The 23,076-nt window shown below is 55.2% G+C and overlaps 1 protein-coding gene across 1 annotated transcript in view; it reads right to left on the reverse strand.

The window, feature by feature from the left end:
• Positions 1-21,693, reverse strand: part of PTPRS (protein tyrosine phosphatase receptor type S) — a 90,576-nt gene extending 68,883 nt beyond the window's left edge. Inside the window, exons 1-3 of the mRNA XM_066336258.1 lie at positions 21,531-21,693; positions 4,808-4,953; positions 3,826-3,967 (exon numbers count right to left, since the gene is read on the reverse strand). Coding sequence (XP_066192355.1) covers positions 3,826-3,967; positions 4,808-4,953; positions 21,531-21,618 — 376 coding nt within the window. The 5' untranslated portion in view covers positions 21,619-21,693. The remainder of the gene's footprint in view (positions 1-3,825; positions 3,968-4,807; positions 4,954-21,530) is intronic.
• Positions 21,694-23,076: the final 1,383 nt, after the last annotated feature.

The following is a 23,076-nucleotide window of genomic DNA, read 5'->3' on the forward strand; positions in this document are numbered from 1 at the left end:
ACAGCCCCTTCTCGCCCTGCTCTGGGGTGCAGCAGGAGCAGAGAGCACTGCCCAGGAGGGGCACACTCCAAATTCTGCTCCTTACCCTGGACTGGACCAGTCACTGATTTTTGTGCTGCATTTACCAACAGCTCACCAGAGCAACCCCCCAGAACTCCCCCATCAGCTCCCACAGAGCAGAGGATGGAGCCAGCCTGGCCCTTGTGTGAGAGCCAGCCCTGTCCCCTGCAGCTGAGGGTCCTGTCCCCTGAGCCCAGCCAGCTCTGCCAGCACAGCACAGCCCTCACAGCGCCAGGACCTCTCCCAGCCTACTGGAGCCGTGGAGGGAAAGGATAATCTGCATATGGGCAGTAATAATAATCATCATAACGTAGACAGAGATGATAGAGATATAAATGTAGACACAGACAGAATCCCGGGGTGGTTGGGGACAGAAGGGACCTCAGAGCCCATCCAGCCCCACTCCTGCCATGGCAGAGACCCCTCCCAGTGTCCCAGGCTGCTCCAAGCCCTGTCCAGCCTGGCCTGGGACACTCCCAGGGATGGGGAGTCCACAACCTCTCTGTATCTATCCCAAGAGATACAAATACAGACATAAATGTCTTCCTTGGGAGTGGGCAGCTTCGAGAATCCACACCGACGGGGAGCTGCTGTGCCTGTGCCAACCACCCTCCTTCCTGTCCAACTTACAACAAAAAACAACAGCAGCTGGACTCAGAAACAACTGGAAAACACTTCCCAAATCTGCTTTTTTCTCCGAGCTCTGCAGGAGTCAGGTTTGCAGGCACTCTGTCTAGCCAGCTGTGAAAGGAACAGCCAGTTTCCACAGCCCTACCAAACCGGGATCCCTGGGGGAGCAGAGCAGGAAGGACAAACAAGGCAGCAGAGCTGGTGTGAAGGGACTCGGCGAGTTGAAGAGGGTCCATCACAGCTCTGCTGCTCAGAAGCTCCCCAAGGTCTCCTCTCCTGCAGTTTCCTGTTTTCAAGTGAAGGCTCTGGGTCTCTACCAGGGTCTGATCCAGGAGTAATCACGTGCAAGAGGGGTTTATGCTCAATCCCTTCAGCAGCTGCATTTAGCAGGGAAGAAGAGGTTGTTTTCTCTTCTGGAAAGAGGAAACCTTCTCTGTGCTGTTCGCAGTGAGGGACTGCACTGGCGCTGGGGAAACGCTGCAGTGCTGGTGCAGGAATGTCCCCACGGGTCTGTCTGGGACCCCGGCAGCACAGCTGCGGTTAGCCCAGAGCGCCCCGGGCAGTTTGCAGCAGCTGGGGCCAGGTTTGCCCTCTCCAGAGCGTGCCAAGGTAACAGCTCTGCAAATGCCAGCTCCCATCCATCTCCAGTGCAGCCCCCTCTCTGCTCAGCACCACTCCTGCAAGTGAGAGCACAGACACCGAGGAGGAGGCTGAGCAGGGAGAGAAAAGACAAACAGGAGAGTGGGTGAGTGCAGAAGAGGGGAGGAACAGGAGAGGAGTAGATGCCAACATGCTCACTTTGTCATTGTGCAGATCAGTGCATTTGGCTCAGTGCTTTTAACTTTCCCAGCACTTAAGAAGGCAGATAAAGAGGAGACAAACTGTGCTGGGTGAGAGCTGAGGAGTGCTGAAGGATGGAGGAACTCCAGCAGAGCAGGGAAGGGGAGGATTTGCTACAAAAAAATCTGCCTCCTTGACAATCTTCAACATCACCTCGGGCCAGCCTGCAGGTGACTCCTGCTCCCTCAGGTTCCATGGACAGGCACCTCCAGTGCTCCAGGAGGCTCCAAAGCAGAGCAGGCGAGCTCGGAGAGCAGAGGCACAGCCAGAATGTTCTGGTGGGATCAGCAAAGGCTGGAAGTAGTCAGGCAGTGGGAGGATGCAGCCCCTGAGCTGTCAGCTGTCTCTGGCTGACGTGGATGATGCTGATCCCAGGAGGAAGAGCTGCACAAAGATGTTCAGAGAGCTCTGGTCCCTCAGGACAGTCCCTGAGCACGGTCCATTCCTGCTCCAGCTCCTGATGGAGGCTGTGGCCAGGTGGGGTCGGGCTCTGCTCCCAGGCAGCCACAGAGAGGAGCAGGAAACAGCCTCAGGCTGGGCCAGGGAGGCTCAGGCTGGACATCAGCAGGAACTCCTCCATGGAAAGGGTGGTGAGGCCTTGGAAGGGGCTGCCCAGGGAGGTCTGGGCTTTGGACATGGCCCTCAGTGCTCTGGGTGGGGGACAAGGGATGGCTCAGGGCTTGGGGACCTTGGGGGTCTTTGGTGATTCAGGGACAAAGATGCCTCAGAGTGCAGCTCCCTGCTGGGGACAGTGCCCCAAAACCACTGCAGGCAGCTGGAGCAGAACCTGCCACTGCTTGGAGCTGAATCCAAGGGCTGCAAACCTGGAATAGGACTGCAGGGGCCTTCTCCCAGACTGTCACAGCTCCAAAGGAACTCATGGGAATAAGTGTGAAGGATGAGGCTCCCACCCTCTGGGATAAGCACAGTTAGACACACTCCTGTCACACTGAGCCATTCCAAGCTCCTGACAGCTCCAGCCCACCACCTTCCTCCAACAGAAGGTTAAATGCCATGCCAGGCACAGGAGCTGCACTCACATCCAAGGCACCTACACAAATCTGTCAGGCATGACTGGACCACGGGCCCCCACGCTCCCAGGCAGCCAAAATCCTGACAGCACAGAGCCCACAGCAGGGATATTCCCAGCTGAAAAGGGAGGCTGGGGGCTCTGTGCCCTTCATGTCTGGTGTTAATTCCTGCTGCACACTGGGGAGCCACACACCAATCTTGCTCTGCACTGTGAAGGACGTGCTCGCTGCCTGTTCAAACAAAAGGATTTAAGCTGCTCCCGGAGGGAATGCTGGAATTGCTGAAGGAAAAACAACTGGCCCACAGGCAGAGCTACCCCTTGGCCCTGTGGGGCTCCTGCCTGGAGCTCCTGGAATTGTTTTCAGTCCTGTTCCCTGCAGAGAGAAGGGCTTTTACTGCCAGTGCTACTCAAACACCCATGGCTTCATCCACAGCCAACTGAGTTCCCTTGGGAGCTCTCAGGCAGTTATCCACCACCCCATTCCTGCCAGGATCACCTGCACTGCCCTGGTTTGGGCAGAGAACATCACTGAAGGTGTTCCAGAGCCAGACTGGGTCAGTTTGGGCACCCAGCCTCGCTCAGCTCTGCCCACAGTGATTTCAGGGATCTCCAGGGCAGTAACAGCAAACATCCAGAGGCATCCAGAGCAACAGCATATTGTTCCCTCCCCCACATCCAGTTCAGGGAGCAGATTTCAAACAGATGACATGAGGGAGGCATCCATGTAAACATCCTCTGCAACGGGGACAAGTGGGAAAAAGAACCAGAACAAAATGGAGAAAGGAATTGTTTTCCTGGAGAGTGCACAGAGCCAAGGACCTCTGGGAAGAGGGGAGAAGCCCAGAAAGACACAAGAGGAATCCAGCACAAGGAAAAACGTTTGCATTGCTACCAAATGTGTGAAAGCACATCCAGATCCATAATCATCTTAACCTCAGGCCATTCAGTGACTCCTCAGTGAAGGTTTTCCTGCATTTCTGGGTGTTTAGTAGGGAGCTCCTGGTGCTGTTCATAAATCTGGGGAAGCAGTTTTTGGAGGGGAGGAAGATCAGGTTGGAAGGAACCCCAGCAAATCATCAGTCAACCCCCCTGGAGTGGTTTCCACCACAGCAGTTTTGTGTCTCTCTGGGCTGAGAACAGCAGACAGATCTGACGGGTCAGAACAAACCACACCAAACCCAGGAGGACTTTGTGCCGCGGGTTTGGCAGAGCCTTCCCACCCAGCTGAGCGCCCCTTGCCCCGCCCTGGGCAGGTCCTTTACCTCTCAGGACGGTGAGCTTGGCGTGGACAGTGACCTCCCCATGAGGGTTCTGGGCCACACACTCGTAGATGTTCTCGTCGCGGGGCGTGCGCAGGGGCTGGATCCTCAGCACAGCTCCTGCACTTTCGTCAAACTCGATGGTCTGGGGACAGAGACACGCACGGCATGGAGGGACAGCAGCACACACCCGCTGCAAACCCCCCAGCAGCTGCCCCTCAGCCCCCAGTGTCCCCAGCAGGGCTCTCCAGCGACCTCAGGGTGACAGAGCTGTCACCAACCCCTGCCAGTGGCCACTGGGCACCAAACCCCCAGCGTGCATCTCAAAGGCTGTGAAAGGACAAGCCCCAGGGAGGGCTGTGGGGTGGGTGTCCAGAGCACCGCTGGGGTGAAGGAGGAGCAAAACAAAATAAAAAGGACCCCTCTCCTCACTCCTCCATCTGCAGGGGCAGCTGACAGCACACAGCTCTCTGAGCACACAGCTGCCTGGCAGGGCTCAGTCCCACAGCAAATTCCACAGCATGACCTCCCAGCCCTTGTTCCTCCGCTCTCATTTCTATCTAAACAATGCCAATTGCTTGGCTCTGCTTGCCAACAACTGCGATTTAAAAACTGCAGTTTACTCCAGCCTGTCCCAGGATTAAAATGCTGAGCCATGGAAGGTACATTTACACAGCTGAAGTACCACCAGCTTAGCTGGGGTTTCTTAGGAAAGCAGGAAGTTATCCAGGAAGGGAAAAAACCCAACAACACACACACAAAAAAACTTCAATAACATAATTGAGCCAAGTTCTCTCTTGCTTTGGAACAAGCCCAGCTGTTGACACGGCCAAGAGCTTGCATTTCACCCCTCCCGCTGTTAAAACTCCTCCCCTTCCAAATTTCCCTTGATTATCAGGTCTGAGAGTGGCTGTAAAGGAGCAGGGGCTGCTTTGTGTCAGTCTCTCTCTCGACAGAGACACCAGATTTCAGGGACATGTCTCACCTCGAACCTCTGGGAGTTCACTTTCTTCCCTTTCTTGTTCCAGGTGACCCGTGGCTTTGGGTCTCCAGTGGCCTGGCACACGAAGGAGGCCACCCCTCCTGACACACCAATTTGGTCCACAGGCTTCTTAATGAACACAGGGGGACCTGGAGGGCAAAAAGGAAATATCATCAGTGGCAGTCACAAAGACAGACCCCAATAAACACGGCTTGTAATTGATAGTAGTGTTGCTGCTGCTGTTCCTAATGATCCCAGCTGAAATTAAACCTCTTGGCCTTTTTCAGAACAGCATTTACCTCCATTTTACATATGAAGTAGCTCCAGCAGAAAATGATTAAAGGCCTGATCCTACTAAGAGATTTCAATGTTGCAAAGCCTCTTTTACTCCTGAAAAGTGGACTTGTAAATTGTTTTGTACAGGGGAAATCGCCCTTGCAAAACCCATCTAATGAGCATCACCAAAAGCTGGTAGAGCTGAAAACAACACTTAGAAACGGTGAATTTCACTTCCCAGCTCCTTGGAGATGACCAAAACACCAAGGAACAGGGGGAGACTTACAGGAATATTGCCAGGAAACGGGAGAAGGTGGGAGAAGGACCATGGAAGGGATGCAGCAGGACGTGGCACACAGAGATCCTGAGGACAATGGTGTGAAAGAGGCTCGTGCCAGTGGCTTTAGGATGTGAAATCCCCTTGGCTGTGGCACCTCTGCTTTCAGCTGCACGTCCTCCCCGTGGCCCTGACAGGTACATTTACCCAGAGCAGGTCAGTGACCCCTCAAACAGGCAGAAATCGCCCACAAACCAGAGCTGTGATCAGGTCAGAACCACCCAGTTGTGACACCCAAGAGCAGAGCCCAGCTGCTCCTGCAGCTCCCCTCTGCTCAGAGACTCCCGGGGAAGACATGGAATCCCTGCAGCTCCAGGAGGAAGGCAGGATCTCCTCCCAGAGCCAGCACAGGGCAGATGCCTGAACACACACACACACAGACAAACAGGGTCTGGGGCTGTGCTTCAGCCAGCCCAGGCCCAAAGAACAGCACCTGAGCCCCTCCTCAGCCCCTCCACAGACCTCCACCAGCATCCCAGAGCCCCCGAGCAGCTCTGCAGGAGCCTGGGGTGGGCTCTGGCCAGGGCACGTGTCAGGGGGCCGACAGAACTCACAGTGCCCCCACCCACTGGGAATACTCCTCCCGGGCTCTAACCTGCTTCCCTGGCACTGCTTCCCCTCATCTAGTTAGTTCAAAATTTATTGAAATATTTAAATCACAAGGCCACAGCTGTGTTCAAATAAAATCACTCAGATCATAAAGTTGCCGTCTGTTTTCTTGAGAAAAGCAGAGCACGTGACCCCGGAAAGTGTATTTATCTGTTCATACTCAAGAGTCTATAAAATAAGATGCAAACAGCCTCCCACAGAGCTTGACAGGAGGACAAATGGCAGCTGGGGAGAAGTCTCCAGGGTCTTTTAGGGGTCGAAAGACAAAAGGAAGCCTTCTCCTTTCCCTGCCTGGCGTGGCCAGCAGTATATAAATAAAAGGCTCTGAGCAAGCTCATGTGATGCAATCAAGCATTTGTTTCCATGCTGGAGGTAAATACAATTTGCTGGAGCTGTTTACGTCCCCCCGAACGCCGTGTGTACAAAGCACCGCATTTATAAATACCCAAATCTATATTTAGAGGTCAGAGTCTTGTCTGCAATGTTACAGCTAAAGGTTATCAGGCAGGTCCCACCGGAGGACTGGCACCACCGGGGGATCTGTCTTCCATCGGAGAAAGGTAAAACCCAAACTCTGCTCCAGGCTAAAATATAAATGCTCACTCTGCTCCTGACTTCCTTCCTCCCCTCACCTCCGCTCGATATCTGAAGAGTTTGCAGAAGTCAATTCTGAAGGTACAGCTAAAAACATCCAGGGCTTTTAAGAACACTTTATTGATGCGAGTTCATTTCCTAAAATAAAAGCCCCTAATAAACCTTAACGTCACGTATACATTTAAATGGGCGCAGGCTGCATGATGAGAGCTCAGCCAAGGAGAAAAACAAGGTTCTATTTCTGTCCTGAAGGAAGGGATGGTGCTCCAAAGCCCACTGAAGCTGGAGTCATCGCTCAGCATCCCTTTCTGGGGTCCTGGGTAGCCTCAGTGTGGGGTGAGGGGGAGCTGAGCTGTGTGTGCATGGGGCTTTTCCTGAGCTCCTGCAATTCCCAGCTGCCTCCAAAGGGACCCACACACAACATCCCTACCACCCAGCTATGAGATTTTACTACTCACTTGGAAAACGGGGTAGAATCGGAGCTGAATTGCTGACTTGAAAATTGCCCAAGCCTCTGAGCTGCAGGTTTGATTCCTGCCCCTGGTGCTCTCCCTCTCTGCACCCGCAGTCCCTGCAGCACTGAGCAGCCCCTGTCCCTCTGAGGAGGAGAGAGCCACTCCCTGCCATCACGGTCCCCGTGCTGACCCAGGGCTGGAGACCCAGGGCTGGAGACCCAGGGCTGGAGACCCAGGGCTGGAGATCCAGGGCTGGTGATCCAAGGGTGTGATGACCCAGGGTTGGTGATCCAAGGCTCTGGTGATCCAGGCTCTGGTGATCTAGGTTCTGGTGATCCAGGCTCTGTTGATCCAGGCTCTGTTGATCCAGGCTCTGGTCATCCAAGGCTCTGGTGATCTAGGTTCTGTTGACCCAGGGTTGGTGATCCAAGGTTCTGGTGATCCAGGCTCTGGTGATCCAAGCTCTGGTGATCCAGGCTCTGGTCATCCACGGTTCTGGTGATCCAGGCTCTGGTGATCCAAGGCTCTGGTGATCCAGGCTCTGGTGATCCAGGCTCTGGTGATCCAAGGCTCTGGTGATCCAAGGTTTGGGTGATCCAGGCTCTGGTGACCCAAAGCTGCAGCCACACCCCGGGCAGTGTGGCACAGCCTGAGCTCTGCAGTGCCAGGCCCAGCTCACAGGGAAATGCAGGGTGAGGCTCTGGGAGCCCCCGGGCAGGGACAAGGGGCCACGTGAAACCCCATCAGCCCCCTCAGAGGGCCTGAGGTGTTCCCCCTCGTCTGCCAAGACTGCAGGACCACAGCTTTGAATTTATAAATAGATTTTTAAAAATCAAAGAAACACGTTTTCCAGACAACATACTGACAATGCAGGGGACTTTGTATCACTTCAGCAGCTTCCCTCACAGACAGCCGAGAAGAGGCTGGGAAAGGCTGAGCCTGAGCTCCGTCAGTCCAGCAGTCACAGAGAGAACTTCTACCCCTTTCTCTGCTTGCAAAGTAGAAAAACCCATTTTTTGTGCAGTATCAAAATAGGAATGGAAAAATCTGGAGCTTAAAAGAATTTTCCTACTACAAGAGGCTTCCTGCGGGGTCCGGGTCTCCGGAGGGAAGGCTGAAAAAGCCGGATGGCTGCTGTGTACCTGTGATCCTGCTCCACACTTAATGGAAAGCCATCAAGTCAAACAGAAGCTTTCACTCCTGCCCACCGCCCACGCACTTCCCAAAAACAACACGCACCACGCTGGAGAGCTGCCTGGAGAGCTGCCACGGACTGCAGGGAACAGGCACAGATCCCTCCTGCCCCCTGTGCCCTGCGGCCCCCCGGCACACCTGGGTCCAGCCCCGTCCACCCCTGGGCACCCCTGAGTACCCCTGACCATTCCTGATCACCCCTGACCATTCCTGATCATCCCTGACCACCCCAGCCAGCCCTGAGCACCCCTGACCAGCCCTGTCCACCCCTGAGCACTCCTGGGCACCCCTGGCCCTCCCTGACCACTTCTGACCACTCTTGACCACCCCGACCAGCCCTGCCCCGGGCCCCGCACACTGGGCAGCTCCCCTGGGATTCCCTTCCCACCCACAGCCTGGGAGCCAGGGGCAGCGCCTGCTCCAGGGGACACTGCTGGGACTTGGGGATTCTGGCGGACTCTGGGGAGAGGCTGCCAGGTGAGAAGGGTGTGGGTCTCCCTTACACCCAGGCAGCTCCTCACCAAACATCAAAACTCTGCTGCCTCCTCTCCTCCTTCCCTGCTCCATGTGACACCAAAGCAGAAGTACAAACCAGCCAACCTGTCCCTGCTCGGGATGACACAAGAGGCTGAGAGGCTCTGCAGCAGGGAAGCTGGAGGGATGCAGGAGTGGGGAGAAGCAGGGGACAGCTCAGCCTGTGAGCCCAGAGGCCCCCAGGACGGGCTGCCAGGGCCGATAGCAGTGACGGACGAGCAGCAGGGAGACAGCCCGGCCACCATCTGCCTGTCTGAGACATCAAAAGGCAGAGACAGGGAGAGGGATGGAGAACCCAGAGGTGGTTTGAGGGGTGGGAGAGAGGCAGGAGAACAAATGAGCTTCGCATGTCTGAGCTGACAGCTGACGGGAGCAGGGGGAGAAGCAGAAAAGCCGTTTATGATGGATGTGCCCCACGTCCCTGCCCTGCCCACCCTGCACGGAGCTGCTCTCCTTGGCCCTGCACGTGGGTTATGGGGTGGAACTGAGGCTCCTTCCCTCCCCAGAGGGCAGGAACAGTTTTCTCCACAGCACCCCAAAGCTGCTGCTCCCTCCGGAGCTCCTCCTGCCAGCCCTGGGGCGGTCCAAGGCAGAAAGCTGCTGCCACACTGATGGGGACACGTCCCCTCCCACTCACTCTCCTCAGCCTGGCCCCACAGGTGCCAGGGGCAGGCTGGAGGCCCCTGACCATCAGTGTGTATTCGCCCCAGGGTGTGGGACAGTCCCCGTGTCCCCCAGGCTCTCCCTGAGGTGCCCCTGCATCCTCCTGAGCCCCACTCCAGCTCTGTGCCCTCAGCCCCAGCCCCACCGCGGGGACCCGGTGACAAACCTCACCTGGGTGTGCCAGTGACAAACTTCACCTGGGTGTGCCAGTGACAAACCTCACCTGAGTGTGCTGGTGACAAACTTCACCTGAGTGTGCCAGTGACAAACCTCACCTGGGTGTGCCAGTGACAAACCTCACCTGAGTGTGCTGGTGACAAACCTCACCTGAGTGTGCCGGTGACAAACCTCACCTGAGTGTGCTGGTGACAAACCTCACTTGGATGTGCTGGTGACAAACCTCACCTGAGTGTGCTGGTGACAAACCTCACCTGAGTGTGCCAGTGACAAACCTCACCTGGGTGTGCTGATGACAAACTTCACCTGAGTGTGCTGATGACAAACCTCACCTGGGTGTGCTGCAGCCCCCGTCCCCTCCTGCCAGCCCCAGGGGAGCCCCTGAACAATGGGCTGCCACTAAAGACAAACCCACTCGTTTTCCAGCTCGGCACAGAGCAGCAGGAGCCTGCCTGAAAGGGCCCCTCGCCCACAGCGGCAGCAATCCACGGGGACAAAGGAAAGGCAGCCACAGAAGACGTATTTGAGAAGGATTTTTCCCGTTTCTGGAGCCCTGGTGCCCGCTGGCAGCTCCAGCAGCCCCCATGCCCGTCCTGCCCACCCACAGAAAGCTCCACAGGAACCTCACCAGCCCCGGGAGCTGCAGCAGGGGCACAGCAGCAAGGACATTTTCTGCCCCTTGGCTGCTCTGGGAGCTCCCCTGCACACGAGCACAGCCCTGCTCATCCTCCCCATCGCACCTCCAGCCCACGGCCCCGTGGGGCTGAGCCCCACAGCCCCCACCTGGGAGCGTGTCCGTGCCCCGGGAGAGGCAGGGACAGCTTTATCCTGGCTCAGAAACCTTCAGCAGGAGGGAATTCACCTTTTTGCGCACACACACCCCTCCACCTCTGAGAACAAAGGTAAAGGATGAGACTGTGAAGCCACTCGTGGTTATTTTGCTTTTGGCTGCAGAGCCCAGTGTGCCCCTGCAGGCTGCAGATCATTCCACGACTGGGATTCAGCAGTTCCACACTGCTTTTACACTCCTCACAGGTGGAGCTGTGCTCTGCTGTACGTGGGGATCATTTACTCTCCTGAACTGCAGGATGGGGACAGCCAGAGGAGCAGCTCGGTCACCCCAGGGACAGGGAGACAAAGTGGGGAGCAGAAGGTGGGGAGGAAGGAGAACCAGTGGGAACGAGAGGACACCAGCAGGGAAAGTGGCCCACACTGGGGTTCTGGGGGCTGACGTGTGCTGGGCCATGGGTTAGACTTTGGTGACCCTTGTGGGCCCCTTCCAAGCCAGGATATTCCAGGATCCTGTGAAGGGAACTGGAGCAAGCTGGAGAGCAGGGAGGTGTTCAGAGCCAGAGCAAGGAAGTGAAGATTAGATGGAGGAGACAAACCACAGAGCAGATGAAAAACAGGAGAGAGCAGCCAAATTTGAGACAGATGGAGGTGGGGAGCAGGGCTGTGCCGTGGGGAGTGGCTCTGGGTGCCCAAGCAGTGGCCAGGCAAGGAAGAGAGAATTTACCTTTTCCTTCAGGACAAGTGAGAAAGCTGCAGACTGGGAGAAGGACTGGGGAGGAATCTCTGCGGAGACACTCCACAAGATTGAGGACGCCCCTTGGAGAGGCCCTGCAGAGACTCTGGGCCCCGTGAAATCCAGGCTTTTATGGACAGATTTTGCACTTTTTTCTTTTTGAGGGCTGTTTCCCAGTGCCTCACAAATAAAATTAAAATGCGGGTTTTCTGACAGAACAAACAAACAGGGAGTGAATTATATTCCATTTCCCCGTCAATAACTTCTCCCCAACCCAGTCGTCTTATCATCATAAAAAGTCCATTAGGCAGTAATTGGGGAGGCAGGAACAGGCAGGGCTGGGCCCGGGAACAGGAGCACACTCGCTCCCCAACTGGCCTTTTCTGGGAAGGCAGACAGGATAATTATAGGCTTCAGATGGAGACTTCCTCTTGCTGTCAGCAGCTCTTGGCTCCCTTCAGGGAGACGGGACTGGCAAGGTTGGGCAGAGCAGGGTAAAAAAAGATCAAGGATGTTTTTTTAGAAGTGAAATATTTCCACCTGGCTGTTCCCCTGCTGCTGAGCCACCAAAGCCCCTGCCTGAGTGAGAGAAGCTGGGCTGCCAGGGGCTGCAGCCTGTCCCCTGCGGGCACGGGGAATGTCACCGGGAGGATTGTCCCTGTCCTGTCCCTCAGGGCCCAGAGCAGGAAGGACAGCAGAGAAGGATGGCACCAGCCCGGGAGGTAACACACGCAGAACACGCCCGAGGAAGATGAAGAACTCCTTCACTACAGCTTTGCTTTACCCTGGATGCCCAACAAGCCCACCCCTGTGGCAGCTGCCCCTCTCCCCTCCCTGGGGTGAGGCAGGTGACCCTCCTGGCCAGCACATGCCAGGCTGTTCTCCCCACAGAAATCCGGGGCTCTGGCACACCCCTACAGCCTCCAAGCTCCTGTCTGCAGCGCGCTGGCAGCCAGAGCCTTTGCAAGGGAGGCACGAGCCTGCGGCACTGAGGCGGCAGGAGACCGAGGCCACCAAAACTCTGCTCCTGGTTCTGCCATCCAAGGTGAGAAGAACCACGTTATCCTGCCTGCTGCAGGGGAGGCATAATCCTTCCTCCTGCTCCATTTAAACTGCTGGTTTCCAGGGCTGGGGCCCTCCCTTATCACATGGGAGCAGGCAGCTGGGATGAAGTCATCCCGTCCCCACAGGACTCCTCCAGGCCACCACTGCACATCCCTGTACACGGGAAGGATCCACCTCTCTCCATGGCAAACAGGATCAGCCCCAGCTCCAGCGACTGGCACCTCGATAGGGCCCAGGAAAAGATTCTTCCAGCTGTGATTTCTGCACAGGGGCAGGGCCCTGTGGCGACACACACACGGGATGCAGACTGCTGGAGGGACAGCACAGGGGCTGTGTGGCCATTCCACAGAGATCCTCCTCAGGCCTCAGCTTCCCCACCTCCCTTCGCTCACCCACCCGACAGGGAGCTCAGCAGTGCTGCTTCCACCCTCTCCGGCACCCAGAGCCCAGGGCCGAGGAGGAACCTGGTGGGAATGGAGGGGGTCCTCAGGCCAGGATCCCCCTTCTGCAGGGGATGAGCACGGCTGTGAGGGAGGCTGGCAGCCCAGGGTCAGGCAGGGACGGAGCTGCATGCCCAGGGACCCTGGGAGCTCCAGCCAGGACCCTGGGGGTACACGAGCACTTCCCATCAGCTCTAACAGCATCTCATCCCACATCTGTGCACAGGTCCCAGAACAAGGCCTAACAACCCAGAGCCGAGCCAGAGAGCCCAGGAGCTGTCCTGGCACCTCAATGGGGGCCCTTGGCCATCACTGACAGCAATCCTGGTTGTTTGCCAGCAGAGGCTTGAGGAGCTCCTCCTGCCCTTGCCATATCACTGTGACAGCTTCTCCTCCAGCCATGTCATCGGTGTTGGCATCCTGGAGCAGCCTGACCCACACCTACCCAGAAAAACCCAGCTGAAAAGGGTTTGGCTCTTTGCTCCACTTCCACTGCTCTGTTTGAGTCACTAAAGAGCCAGAGGCCACAGGGGACACCAGAACATGGAAAAACATTTCCCAGGGACAAGCCTGCAGGAAGCCAAGGCCCAGCTCCCAGGGGACAATGCCATCCCAATCCAGCTCTGTGCCACCACAAAGTGCCAGCAGAGTCAGCAGCAGCAGGGGGGAAACAAACTGCTCCAAGGGTGTGATGAGGGAGATGAGCTCCACTCCCTGCCCAGTGACACCAGGAGAGCTCTGCAAACACACAGGGAAATCCTGCCCTGCCTCACCTGCCCAGCCTCACCTGCCCAGCCTCACCTGCCCTGCAGGGAATTCCTGCAGTGCTGCATGCACCAGCCCAGCCAGGCTCACACGGCCAGGTGAGGACCTTCAGGGATGAAAGGCACACCAGGCAAATAAAACATGTCTGATAAAGCTCTGCTCTCTTATCTGTAAATAAAAACTGTATTACTTCCACCCAATGCTTCTTTCCTTCAGGCGAGGGAAGGAGGCTCTTGGTCTGCAGGAACAGGGTCAGGGGCAATTCCTAGAGCCCAGAATTCGGGGTGTTTTCAGAGATCATTACACCGTTCCTATCCAATCTCTGCTGAGAGACTTCAGCTCACATTTTCCATGGAACAAAAGGAGATTCTGGATATAGAAGCTTGAAACATCTGGGAGTAAACAGTACATTATTATATATGCTGGTATATATGAGCCTGCACTGCTGATTGAAACTGGGATGTTGAGGGAGCTCCAGAGTGGAGATCTTGAAAAGGAGAAACCAAGACCTAAAAAAGCCATGACTAATGGATGAGCACAGCCCCTAACAGTGATGAACTTCGACTCTTACCACATGAGTCATTACAATTTCTGTCTCTGAACCACACTACTCATCATTCAGACAAAAGAATCAAAAAAACCACGAGACTTCAACAGCAGTGCTGAGAACTGACAGCAGTGGGAATGTGATGAATTCAGCTTTGGGACAACTAGAGACTCAGTGAGCCAGAAAAACAGCGCAAGATGTGAATGAGAGAGAAATGGAAACATGGAAAAGCAGCAGCAACACCCTGAATTCTTCTGTCAAGCCAGTAACTGAGAAAGGTGAGCTCTTCTGGACCAGGACAGTTCCTGTTCATGTTTGACACCTGTCCAGGATGGCTTCTTACCAGGAGCTGTCCTGCAGCCCTTCAGGCACCAGGAAGAAGGTCCCTCTCCCTTTCCTTGCCTCAAGTGGCAGCTACTGGAATTAATCACAATTAGCAGATCTTGGAAGAAAAGGGGTGTATCACAGTACTCATCCAGAAAAACCCACACAAACCCCCTCAGTATGAAGCAGATCCTCCCCAGACAGACAGACAAAGGAAAATGAGAGCTGGAGGAGCTTCCTGGCTCCCTGGGAGATCACTGGAGCCAATCTCAAGGTGATCTTTAAGAGCTGAACTGAAGAAAAACCTCACACCATCCTGTCAGAAATTCATCCAAACAAATCAAAGTCCAGGCTAAAGATTTGTAAGTGTTGGCACTCCTAGCAGCACGCTCAGACTAATTTATGAATAAATCCATGGATTCCAATGGAGGTGAGGGAGGATGAGGACACAGTCAAATTAATTTGACTTTATTAATTAAAAAAACCACCAAGTTTCATCACCCCACCACTCTTTAGAGGTTGTGTGAGAGTGGGGGGAGCTATGCTCATTAATTATGCAGAAAATGCAAAACTATCATCCTCTGAATGAGTTTAAAATAAGGAGAAACCCTTTCAGAATGGGGAGAAATTACTCCCCAAGGCAGCTGAAATTTCTCTTGCAACTTCAAAGGACAATAAATTATTCAAATCACTCGCGCCACTCGCACGCTCTCTCACTCTCTCCCCTTCTCAATTTTATGCTCCTGAGTCAATTAAAGATTTGGAGGACTCGGAGAAACTTTGTAGAATGCTAAACCAGTTGCAGCTCCTTCTATTTATTTTTTTTTCCTCTTTAAAGCTTTGCTTTTCCTCTCGGCCTCAAAAGGAAACAGCAATGACTGCGTGCACTGCAGATGAAACACGCGGCGCCCGTTTCCACTCGCGTGGAGCGTTTCATGTCTGCCAGCACCAGGACATGCTCAGGGTTCTCAGTGCTATGGTTCTGGGAAAACAGGTCAGCCCAGAGTCCCTCCTGTCAACGCCTTAAATCATTCATCCCAATATCCCCTTTCAAAGTCAAAGCAGCAGACATCCAAAATATATTTATACGGTTTTCTCCTGGCACTCCTCGGATCCGGGCGAGCCGCGATCGCTGTGCCCCCTCCTGCTGCTCTGAGACAGGGCTGGCAGCTCCCAACCCCAAATCCTGTGTGCAGGGGGAGCCCAGGCTGGATCCCAAACCCCTGTGTCTGCTCAGGGTGAGAACCCAGACTGATTCTCAAACCCCTGTGTCTGCCCAGGGTGAGAACCCAGGCTGGATCCCAAACCCCTGTGTCTGCTCAGGGGGTACAGGGGAGAACCCAGGCTGCTGTAACCAAACCACGTCTGGGGCTGATCAGACCGGACAACAACCCACCGAGAGAAGTCCTTGCTCAAAAAGCAAATCCAGGCAAGTAAAAGGAGGGTTGGGAAGGTGCAGTCACAGAGTGAGGATGCTCCCAGCTCCCTGGCCTGCAGCCCATACCCTGGTTACCTCCTTGCACACAGCAGATGGTGTAAAACGTGACTATTTTCATGAACTTTAACAATCCCCCAAAAATTAAAGGCAGCTGCAGTGCACAGAACATCACAGCTTTCTAAGGTGGGAACTGGGACCAATTATGCTGCAAGAGAACATCCTTGACTGGAGGGGAAGAGTGGCACAGAGTAAATAAAACTGTTCTTGGGAGATTGTGTCTCACAGGCCAGCTCCAGCCCAGATTCCATCCCACGCACGGAGGAACGACATTCCTCTGGTCGGGCGTCCTTGAAAAACACTCTGCTCGCCTTCTAAGAATAATACTGGGCTTGCCAGGCCACAGCGAGGGGGAATCCCTCACGGATTCCCTTCAGTGACCCAGCAGATCCATACTGAGCTGGTCTTGAAAGGACACAAGCACAGGGAGAGAAGAGAAGCTGATGTGACCCAGGGCCTGGGAGAGGCTCCAGGAAGATCCCGTCCTTCCTGGCAGCAAGTGCAGGAACTGCTGGTGTGGAAAGGACAACCAAGGGGGAAAGTCATAAAGAAAGAAGTCTTGGCTTCTTGGCCAAGCCTGGCCCAGAGGAACAGCCCCAGTTCTGGCATCCGGGTGTGAGAACAGACATTTCCTCCACCCCGGTCCTCTGCAGGTGACATTTGCACACGAGCCACTTGTTTACACAACAAACAGATGCTCTTTTCCCCTAACTTAACCATCTAATGAAGCTGAGCAGAAAGAGCCTCTGGTTGGGAAAAGATCCTTCACCAGGAGACACCCATGGCTGGGTCCCAGCCACCGTGGCTGCTGCTGTCCCCAGGTGCTCCTCAGCACAGATTAATTTAACCAGCGCTCGCAGCGTGGGGCACAGCTGAGACCTGGGAAGTGACAGTCCCCTCTGCCCCCAAGGAAGCTCTTTCAGCAGATGATTTATTTCCTCTCAGGGTCCTACAGAACACACAAACTTTCCAATTTGAGTTATCTTTAAAAAGAAAAAAAAAAGGGGGAAAAAATAAGAAAAGAAAAAGAGATACATCACTTGATCCAGTCAGGCAAGGTTTAATTTAATCAGGCACTTAAACAAGGTGACATAGAAGCTTAATTCAGTGTCCTTGAGCGAGACAACAACCAGCCCAGAACCCTCAGCAAGATCACAGCTGGCAGACGGGGGAGGCACCGAGGGAAAGGGCAGCACCAAGGACAGGGAGGTGTCCCCTGCCCACAAAGGCAACTGGTGCAGAGGAGCAGGAGCAGCAGGTGGCTCTGGGCAGGGATCTCTGCCTCTGCACGATCCAGCTGCTGTCTCCTCTCTCAGACTCCTCACTGCAGGGACAATGTGACACTCCAAAACCTCCACCACCCTCCAGTGACGCCAGAACCTCCTCTGTGCCTCCACCTCAAATTCATGAGTTCTGCTCCCCCTCCAGCCCACCCACCAAGGGGGAAGAGCCTTTCTGCAGCATCTCCCTGGCTCCTCGGCCCCTGCAGGTTCCCTGTCCTTTTGGGGGTCCACAAACAATCAGGGGTGTGACCCAGACTGTCACTGTGTCCCCTGTCCTGGGGCAGCTCTGCCGCCTCGTCCCGGATCCATCTCAAACACTCCAGACTGGAGCAGCTTTCCCCCACCACAGAGAGATTTCCTTCCCACTGATGTCGCCTTCCCGTGCCTGTCGAGCCCTAAGATGGAGCCTCCTTGACTTTCACTGCCCTCTTACCCGACAGCTGCTCTCTCGGCCAACAGCAGATCCAAGCCTGGACCTCCAGGGCTGTGAGCTGTGTGTGCAGCAGGGGCTGAGCCCGCAGGGATGGGAGCACGACAGGGACCAGGGCAGGCAGGGACACCTCCAAGTGCCTGGGATCTGGATCTCAGGGAGCCAAACCGTGCTGCCAAGGCCCAGCTCCTGCCCCTGTGGCACAGAGCACACAGCTTCCACAGCTCACACCTTTAACGGGGCACCTGCTCCCCAGACACAGCCTGAACACGGCCCAGAGGAGCCCCACTCCCATCCCACGTTTTCCAGCACGAGTCCCACGTGGTGCAGACCTGGCTGCTGCCTCTGCCAGCCCCAGGGATGCTCACGGAGCACGAGGGCCCCCCTCCCATGCACCTCCCATGAATTACTGCATAATTCTGCAAATTAATGATGGAGCAAGGGCAATTAAAAGGGAAGAAAGCCAGGGTAATGCATCATAAAAGGGGCTTTATTCTTTTATTTTGTCAATTGCAATTTAGATTTAATTATTTATGGTAATACTTCAGAGTGTGCTAGTAAGGGTTCTATACGGTGATTTATAAAGGGAAGGAAACGTAAGTAATAAGTAATGTTCCCTGCCCTTAAATCTTTGCTGGGGTGGAGAGAGCCACGCACCAGCCTTCTGTGTATGCAAAGTGCCAATTAGCAAAGTGCTATTGTAAAACACAAAGGTTTAATCAATGAGAAAAATCCACTTGAAAACAGCGAGCATGCTGATTCCAGTCAGAAGAATGGCCACATTTCCATGCAGTAAATGGCTTTTTATGTGCAGCTGAGGAGCACTTGGAGCAGGCCCGTTGTTCCTGGGGTGGCAGAGGAGGGCAGGGGGACCTGAGCACTGCCCTTGGCCAAAAGCAGCCCTGCCCAGCCACAGCAGGCTGCCTCGGTGCCCTCACACCGTGACGTGCCTTAGGGTGCTCCCCACAGAGGCTGGGAGCAGCGGGGCTTGGTGCTGTGCCCAGGTCCATCAGCAATTTGGGCACTGCTCCTCTCCCTGGACTCATCCCCACACCTCATCTGTCTGCTGCCTGCTTTCCTCCCTGCTCCAAGGGGCACTTTTGGCTCTGCAGCTCCTGGGGAGGCCTCTCCTACTTCCTGCAGGGAGCCACGGTACTCACACAAACAGCAGCATCCCTAAGAAAAGGATAATGCTTTCCATTTAGTGACACCACCGCAAATAATCACGGAATTAGTAATTTCCAGTTCCACGGCTGCCTTTGACCAGATGGAAGAAACAAAGAAAACGTCCACATGCAACCAAAGAAAAACAAGAAGAACATGTCTGTGTCACACCTTTCAATTATTGTTCTCTTCAGCTTCCCAAGGAGGAGCAGCAGGCAGAAAGTAGTGTGGTGCTTTGGGTTTTTAATTTAAATGGCAGTTTCCTTTAAATAGAATGCTCCTGCCACAGAAAGATTTAAATCACTGACTGAGATCAATTAGCCTCGGAAACAAGGGAAGTATTTTAATGGTCCTTTGATTGCAGAGGCCACAGCTCCTCCAGAGCTGCCCTGGGAGAGGAGAAAAGCCCCAGCCCAGGTTCTGCTCACTGGGATCTGCTCCCTGTGGAGCTGGGAGGCTGGTGCCCTCCAGAAGCCAAAATCCCAGGGGTTTCCCATCTCCAGCCTGGGCCTCCCATGGCAGGAGGGGCAGCAGCTGGGGGGCTGCAGGGCCTGGGGGAATCAGGGCAGGAAATGGGGTCAGAGCCATGGCCAAATGGACGCTGGCCAAGGGATTACGGGGATGTGACAGAGCCCAGGGCCATCTGATGGCAGGGGACACTGCCAGAGCAGAGGGACACTCCTCACAGCCCCTGCAGCTGGGACACACAGAGCTGTTCCCTGGGTGCAAGGCTCAGTGGGGAGCAGCTGGGGGCTGCTGGCTGCAGTGGGATCTCCCAGCCCTCGGGCTCTCCAAAGCCAGGAATGATCAATGATCAACCCAGAACTGCCCATCCATCCTCCCCAGGCACAGAGCAGCAGCTCCAGAGCAGCTCAGGCAGCTGGCACCAGGGAGCACCCCCAGGGCACAGGCAGGGAGGTGCTGGCTCCAAGGACAGACAACACCTGGCCCAACATCTGCACGACAAGCAGGCAAGAGCAGCCCCGTCTCAGCAACCTGCAAAGCTCCTGCACGGACATCTGTGAGCAGCCAGAGGAAAAACAGCACAAACCCTCCCAGTTCAGCATCCAAGGACACTGCAGAACTACAGGAGAGGGAAACTTGGCTGCAAGCAGCAAGGAGTCTGCAGAGCAGTGACAGATTCCAGCAGGGCTCAGGCCACACCACTGGTGTGCCGTGTGTCTGACCAGCACCAACCCCTCCCGAGGGCACAGCTCCCCCAAAAGGGCTCTGGGCAGGCAGAATCCCCGAGCAAACCTCACCCCAAGGATGAGGGACAGACAAGAGGCTCGTTCCTTCCCAGGAAAGTGCAAACCACAAGAGACCTGAGGTCACAGAGCCATGATTTGGAGAAGCTCTGATTCTGCTGTGCCCACTCCCAGCACTGAGCACAGCCGGACACTCAGAATTCCAGTGGACCCCAGTTTTCACTGGGTATCACTGGGGGTGGATTAGGGCTCTGCCTATCCAGAGGGGCTGCAGAGCTGCAGAACCCCTGAACTCTGCACCCACGCCTGCAGAGCTGCAGGTTGCTTTGCAAACTGATTTTTCCAGGTGTTGTTACAGGAAACCAGCAGCAAGAACAAACCCTGGAGCTCCGACTCCAGATTTCCCCTGACTCCCCACTCCTGACTGCCCTGCACAAAGAGCCAGGAGTGGAGACTCCCAGTGCCCACTCTGCCCAGCCAACAAAGCCACCCTGAGCCCAGGGAGCAGCACCCACAGACTCTGGGTGCATAAAGAGCATCAGCTCCACCACCAGAGCAGGACCCTGGACACGTCCTTGGGCAAAAGGCTGGTGGCAGTTCCCTGCCAGACCCTGCACTGCTGCTGCCCAAGGCTCTGGTCTGTCCTTCTGGACACCAGTGGCACCATCTGAGGTGCAGAGTGACCCACAGCCAACACTTCACCCTGCAGTGAATCCCCAGCTCACTCCCCAGGCTGAGGAAACAGAAAAGAATAAAAGAAAACATTATTTTTCTGCACGTGAGTGTTTTCTCTGCAAAGAGGGATTAAGCACGAAGCCAGCAGAACTCAGGAGAGAGGCAGGGGCAAACACATCCCACCTGCCTACTGCAGAGAGGAGGAAAGCCCCGCTCCAAAAACACCTCCCACCAAGGAGAGCTGGTGGATCCATCCAATCGCCTGGACCAGCACAATAAACCCTGATAACAACAAGATTACACTAAAAGCTGTCCAGGGCTCTGCTGACCAGAGCAGCCCTCTCACCAGCCTCAAGCAGCTTTTCTGGGGAGGAAAAAAAGTCATAATTCAATCAGCTTGGAAAAGTCTATTCTGCACTGATCCCAAGCGATCAGCCTTCGTGTCCAAGGAACATTACATTCAAGTCGCTGAAGATTTTCACGTTTTTTTTTTTCCCTTCCCCTTTTCATTTTTAAAAGAAGGAATTGAAAGGCAGCAAAGATAAAAACTGTGTTGAACTGGAACCGGTTCACTCAGGGGAAGGAGAAACATAATACCCTTTCTTGAAATGCTGTTTGGAATCCAGCCCCAGAAAGCCACAGGACAAGTCCCCAGTGTGGGACAGACGCTGAGAGGCAGGAGCAGGAGGGGACAGCACGGGGAGCTGTGGGGAGATGGGGCTGGGAGCAGGTGGGGAAGGCTCTGGCAAGGCTCCTTCCCTTCTCTCCTGCTCTTGGCAGCCTTGGGGACAACCCCAAATCCAAAGGGCTGAGCCCCTCCGAGGCGGGGCTGGGAACAACTGGGAAGGCACCAGTGGAGAACTCGGGATGCTGGAAAATGAAACCCTCGATCAGGCACTGAGCTTCACTCCTCCAACAATGAAAGCAGAAGGATAAAAAGAAGAGCAGAACAGCAGAGTCACTCACTTTCAGCGAGGCAGTCCATCAGCAGCACCGAGAGCACGTTCACGAGGGAGAGCAGCGAAGACATTCCAGGGCTGGGAAGGATCCTCATCCTCTGCAAAGGCCCTCGGCCCCAGCCGGAGAGGCTCCGGCTCCGCGGGAACTGCGGCGTCTCCCCGGCCTTGTCAGCACCTGTGGGGCACAGAGGGACAGCTCTGGGGGCTGCCAGGGGGACAGTGACCGAGCAGAGCCCCAGCGGTGACAGCAGCGCACGGTCCCTGCACGGGGACACGGGGCACCTGCCCCAGGGGGGCACTGGGCACCCACCTGGCTCCAAGGGGGACCCCAGCTCCATGGGGACCCAGCTCCAGGATGGGGACCCAGCTCCATGGGCCAGCTCCATGACCCAGCTCCATGACCCAGCTCCATGGGGACCCAGCTCCATGACCCAGCTCCACGGGGAGAGCCCAGGGTTCCAACACACATCTGAGAGCCTCAGTTTCCCCACTTGCAGCACCCAGAGGAACTGTGTTACTGAGCTACACAAAACTGGAGGGGAGAGTACCTGGAGCAGGGGGTGCCATGGCTGATCCTGATGGATCAAGGTCTCTCCTGGCCGGTTCTGCCCTGGCCGTGGCAGGATGTGGCAGCAGGACAGAACCAGCAGGGCTGTGGCAGGGCAGATCCAGCCCAGCACCAGCCTGCTCCCCTCACCCTGCCAGCACATTTCCATGGAGACAACGCCTGGCTCCAAAGGGAGCTCCCTGCTTAGGGCTTTACCCTGATCCCTGTGCAAAGCTGGAATGGCATTAGGGCAGCTGCATTCCTCACCACCGCACCAGCCCCGTGTGTCAACGCTGGTAAACGCTCTCCTCAGGCACAGAGGTGAGATTTGCCCCAGAAGGGCTGAAAATAGAGCGAAAGTGCAGCCACAACCTCCTGGTAGGTCGGCAGCTCAGAGGTTTCCCATCAGGCAGACACAGCCCGGGATAATGGGCCAGAGCTGGGCAAGGACAGTCTCAGATCTGACGGATTCCTTCCCGCTATCGTTACTCCAATTAGAAATCAAACCCTGGGTTTAGCACCTTTTGGAGGAAAGCCAGGTAGGAGATATTGTACAATGATCAAAGGCTTTGAAGGGACTAAGGGGATAGTTTAAGCCTTCTGACACACATCGGGGTGGGAGAGCGTCGGGACAGGCAGTGTGAAGGGGCATTTTAATCTTTTTCTGTCCCATTAACTCGCCAAGGCTGAACTGTGCAGAATTAAAAGAAAAGCCAGGATAAACAAGAAGTCCCCATATGTACTCAGCCCTAAAGAACAACTTTTCAGAGAGAAGCTTTGGACTTGCACTTTGAGGATTACAAAGCCTCTGCTGTGTGCTCTGTGCTAGCCCAGATCTGCTTCAGCACCGGCTCATGAAAAACCAGCGTAAATACTGAAACAAAAAAGAGGAAAAAATCTGAATCCTATCGCTGGGAATCTCTTCAAATGTTTGTTCTAGACACGCTTAGAGAAACACAGAGAGGCTCCAGCCAGCCCTAGCACAGGGTTCTCTGGGTTCCAGGGC

This window comes from Sylvia atricapilla, chromosome 26, assembly GCF_009819655.1.
Source record: "Sylvia atricapilla isolate bSylAtr1 chromosome 26, bSylAtr1.pri, whole genome shotgun sequence".
In the NCBI taxonomy this organism is placed as follows: Eukaryota; Metazoa; Chordata; class Aves; order Passeriformes; family Sylviidae; genus Sylvia; species Sylvia atricapilla.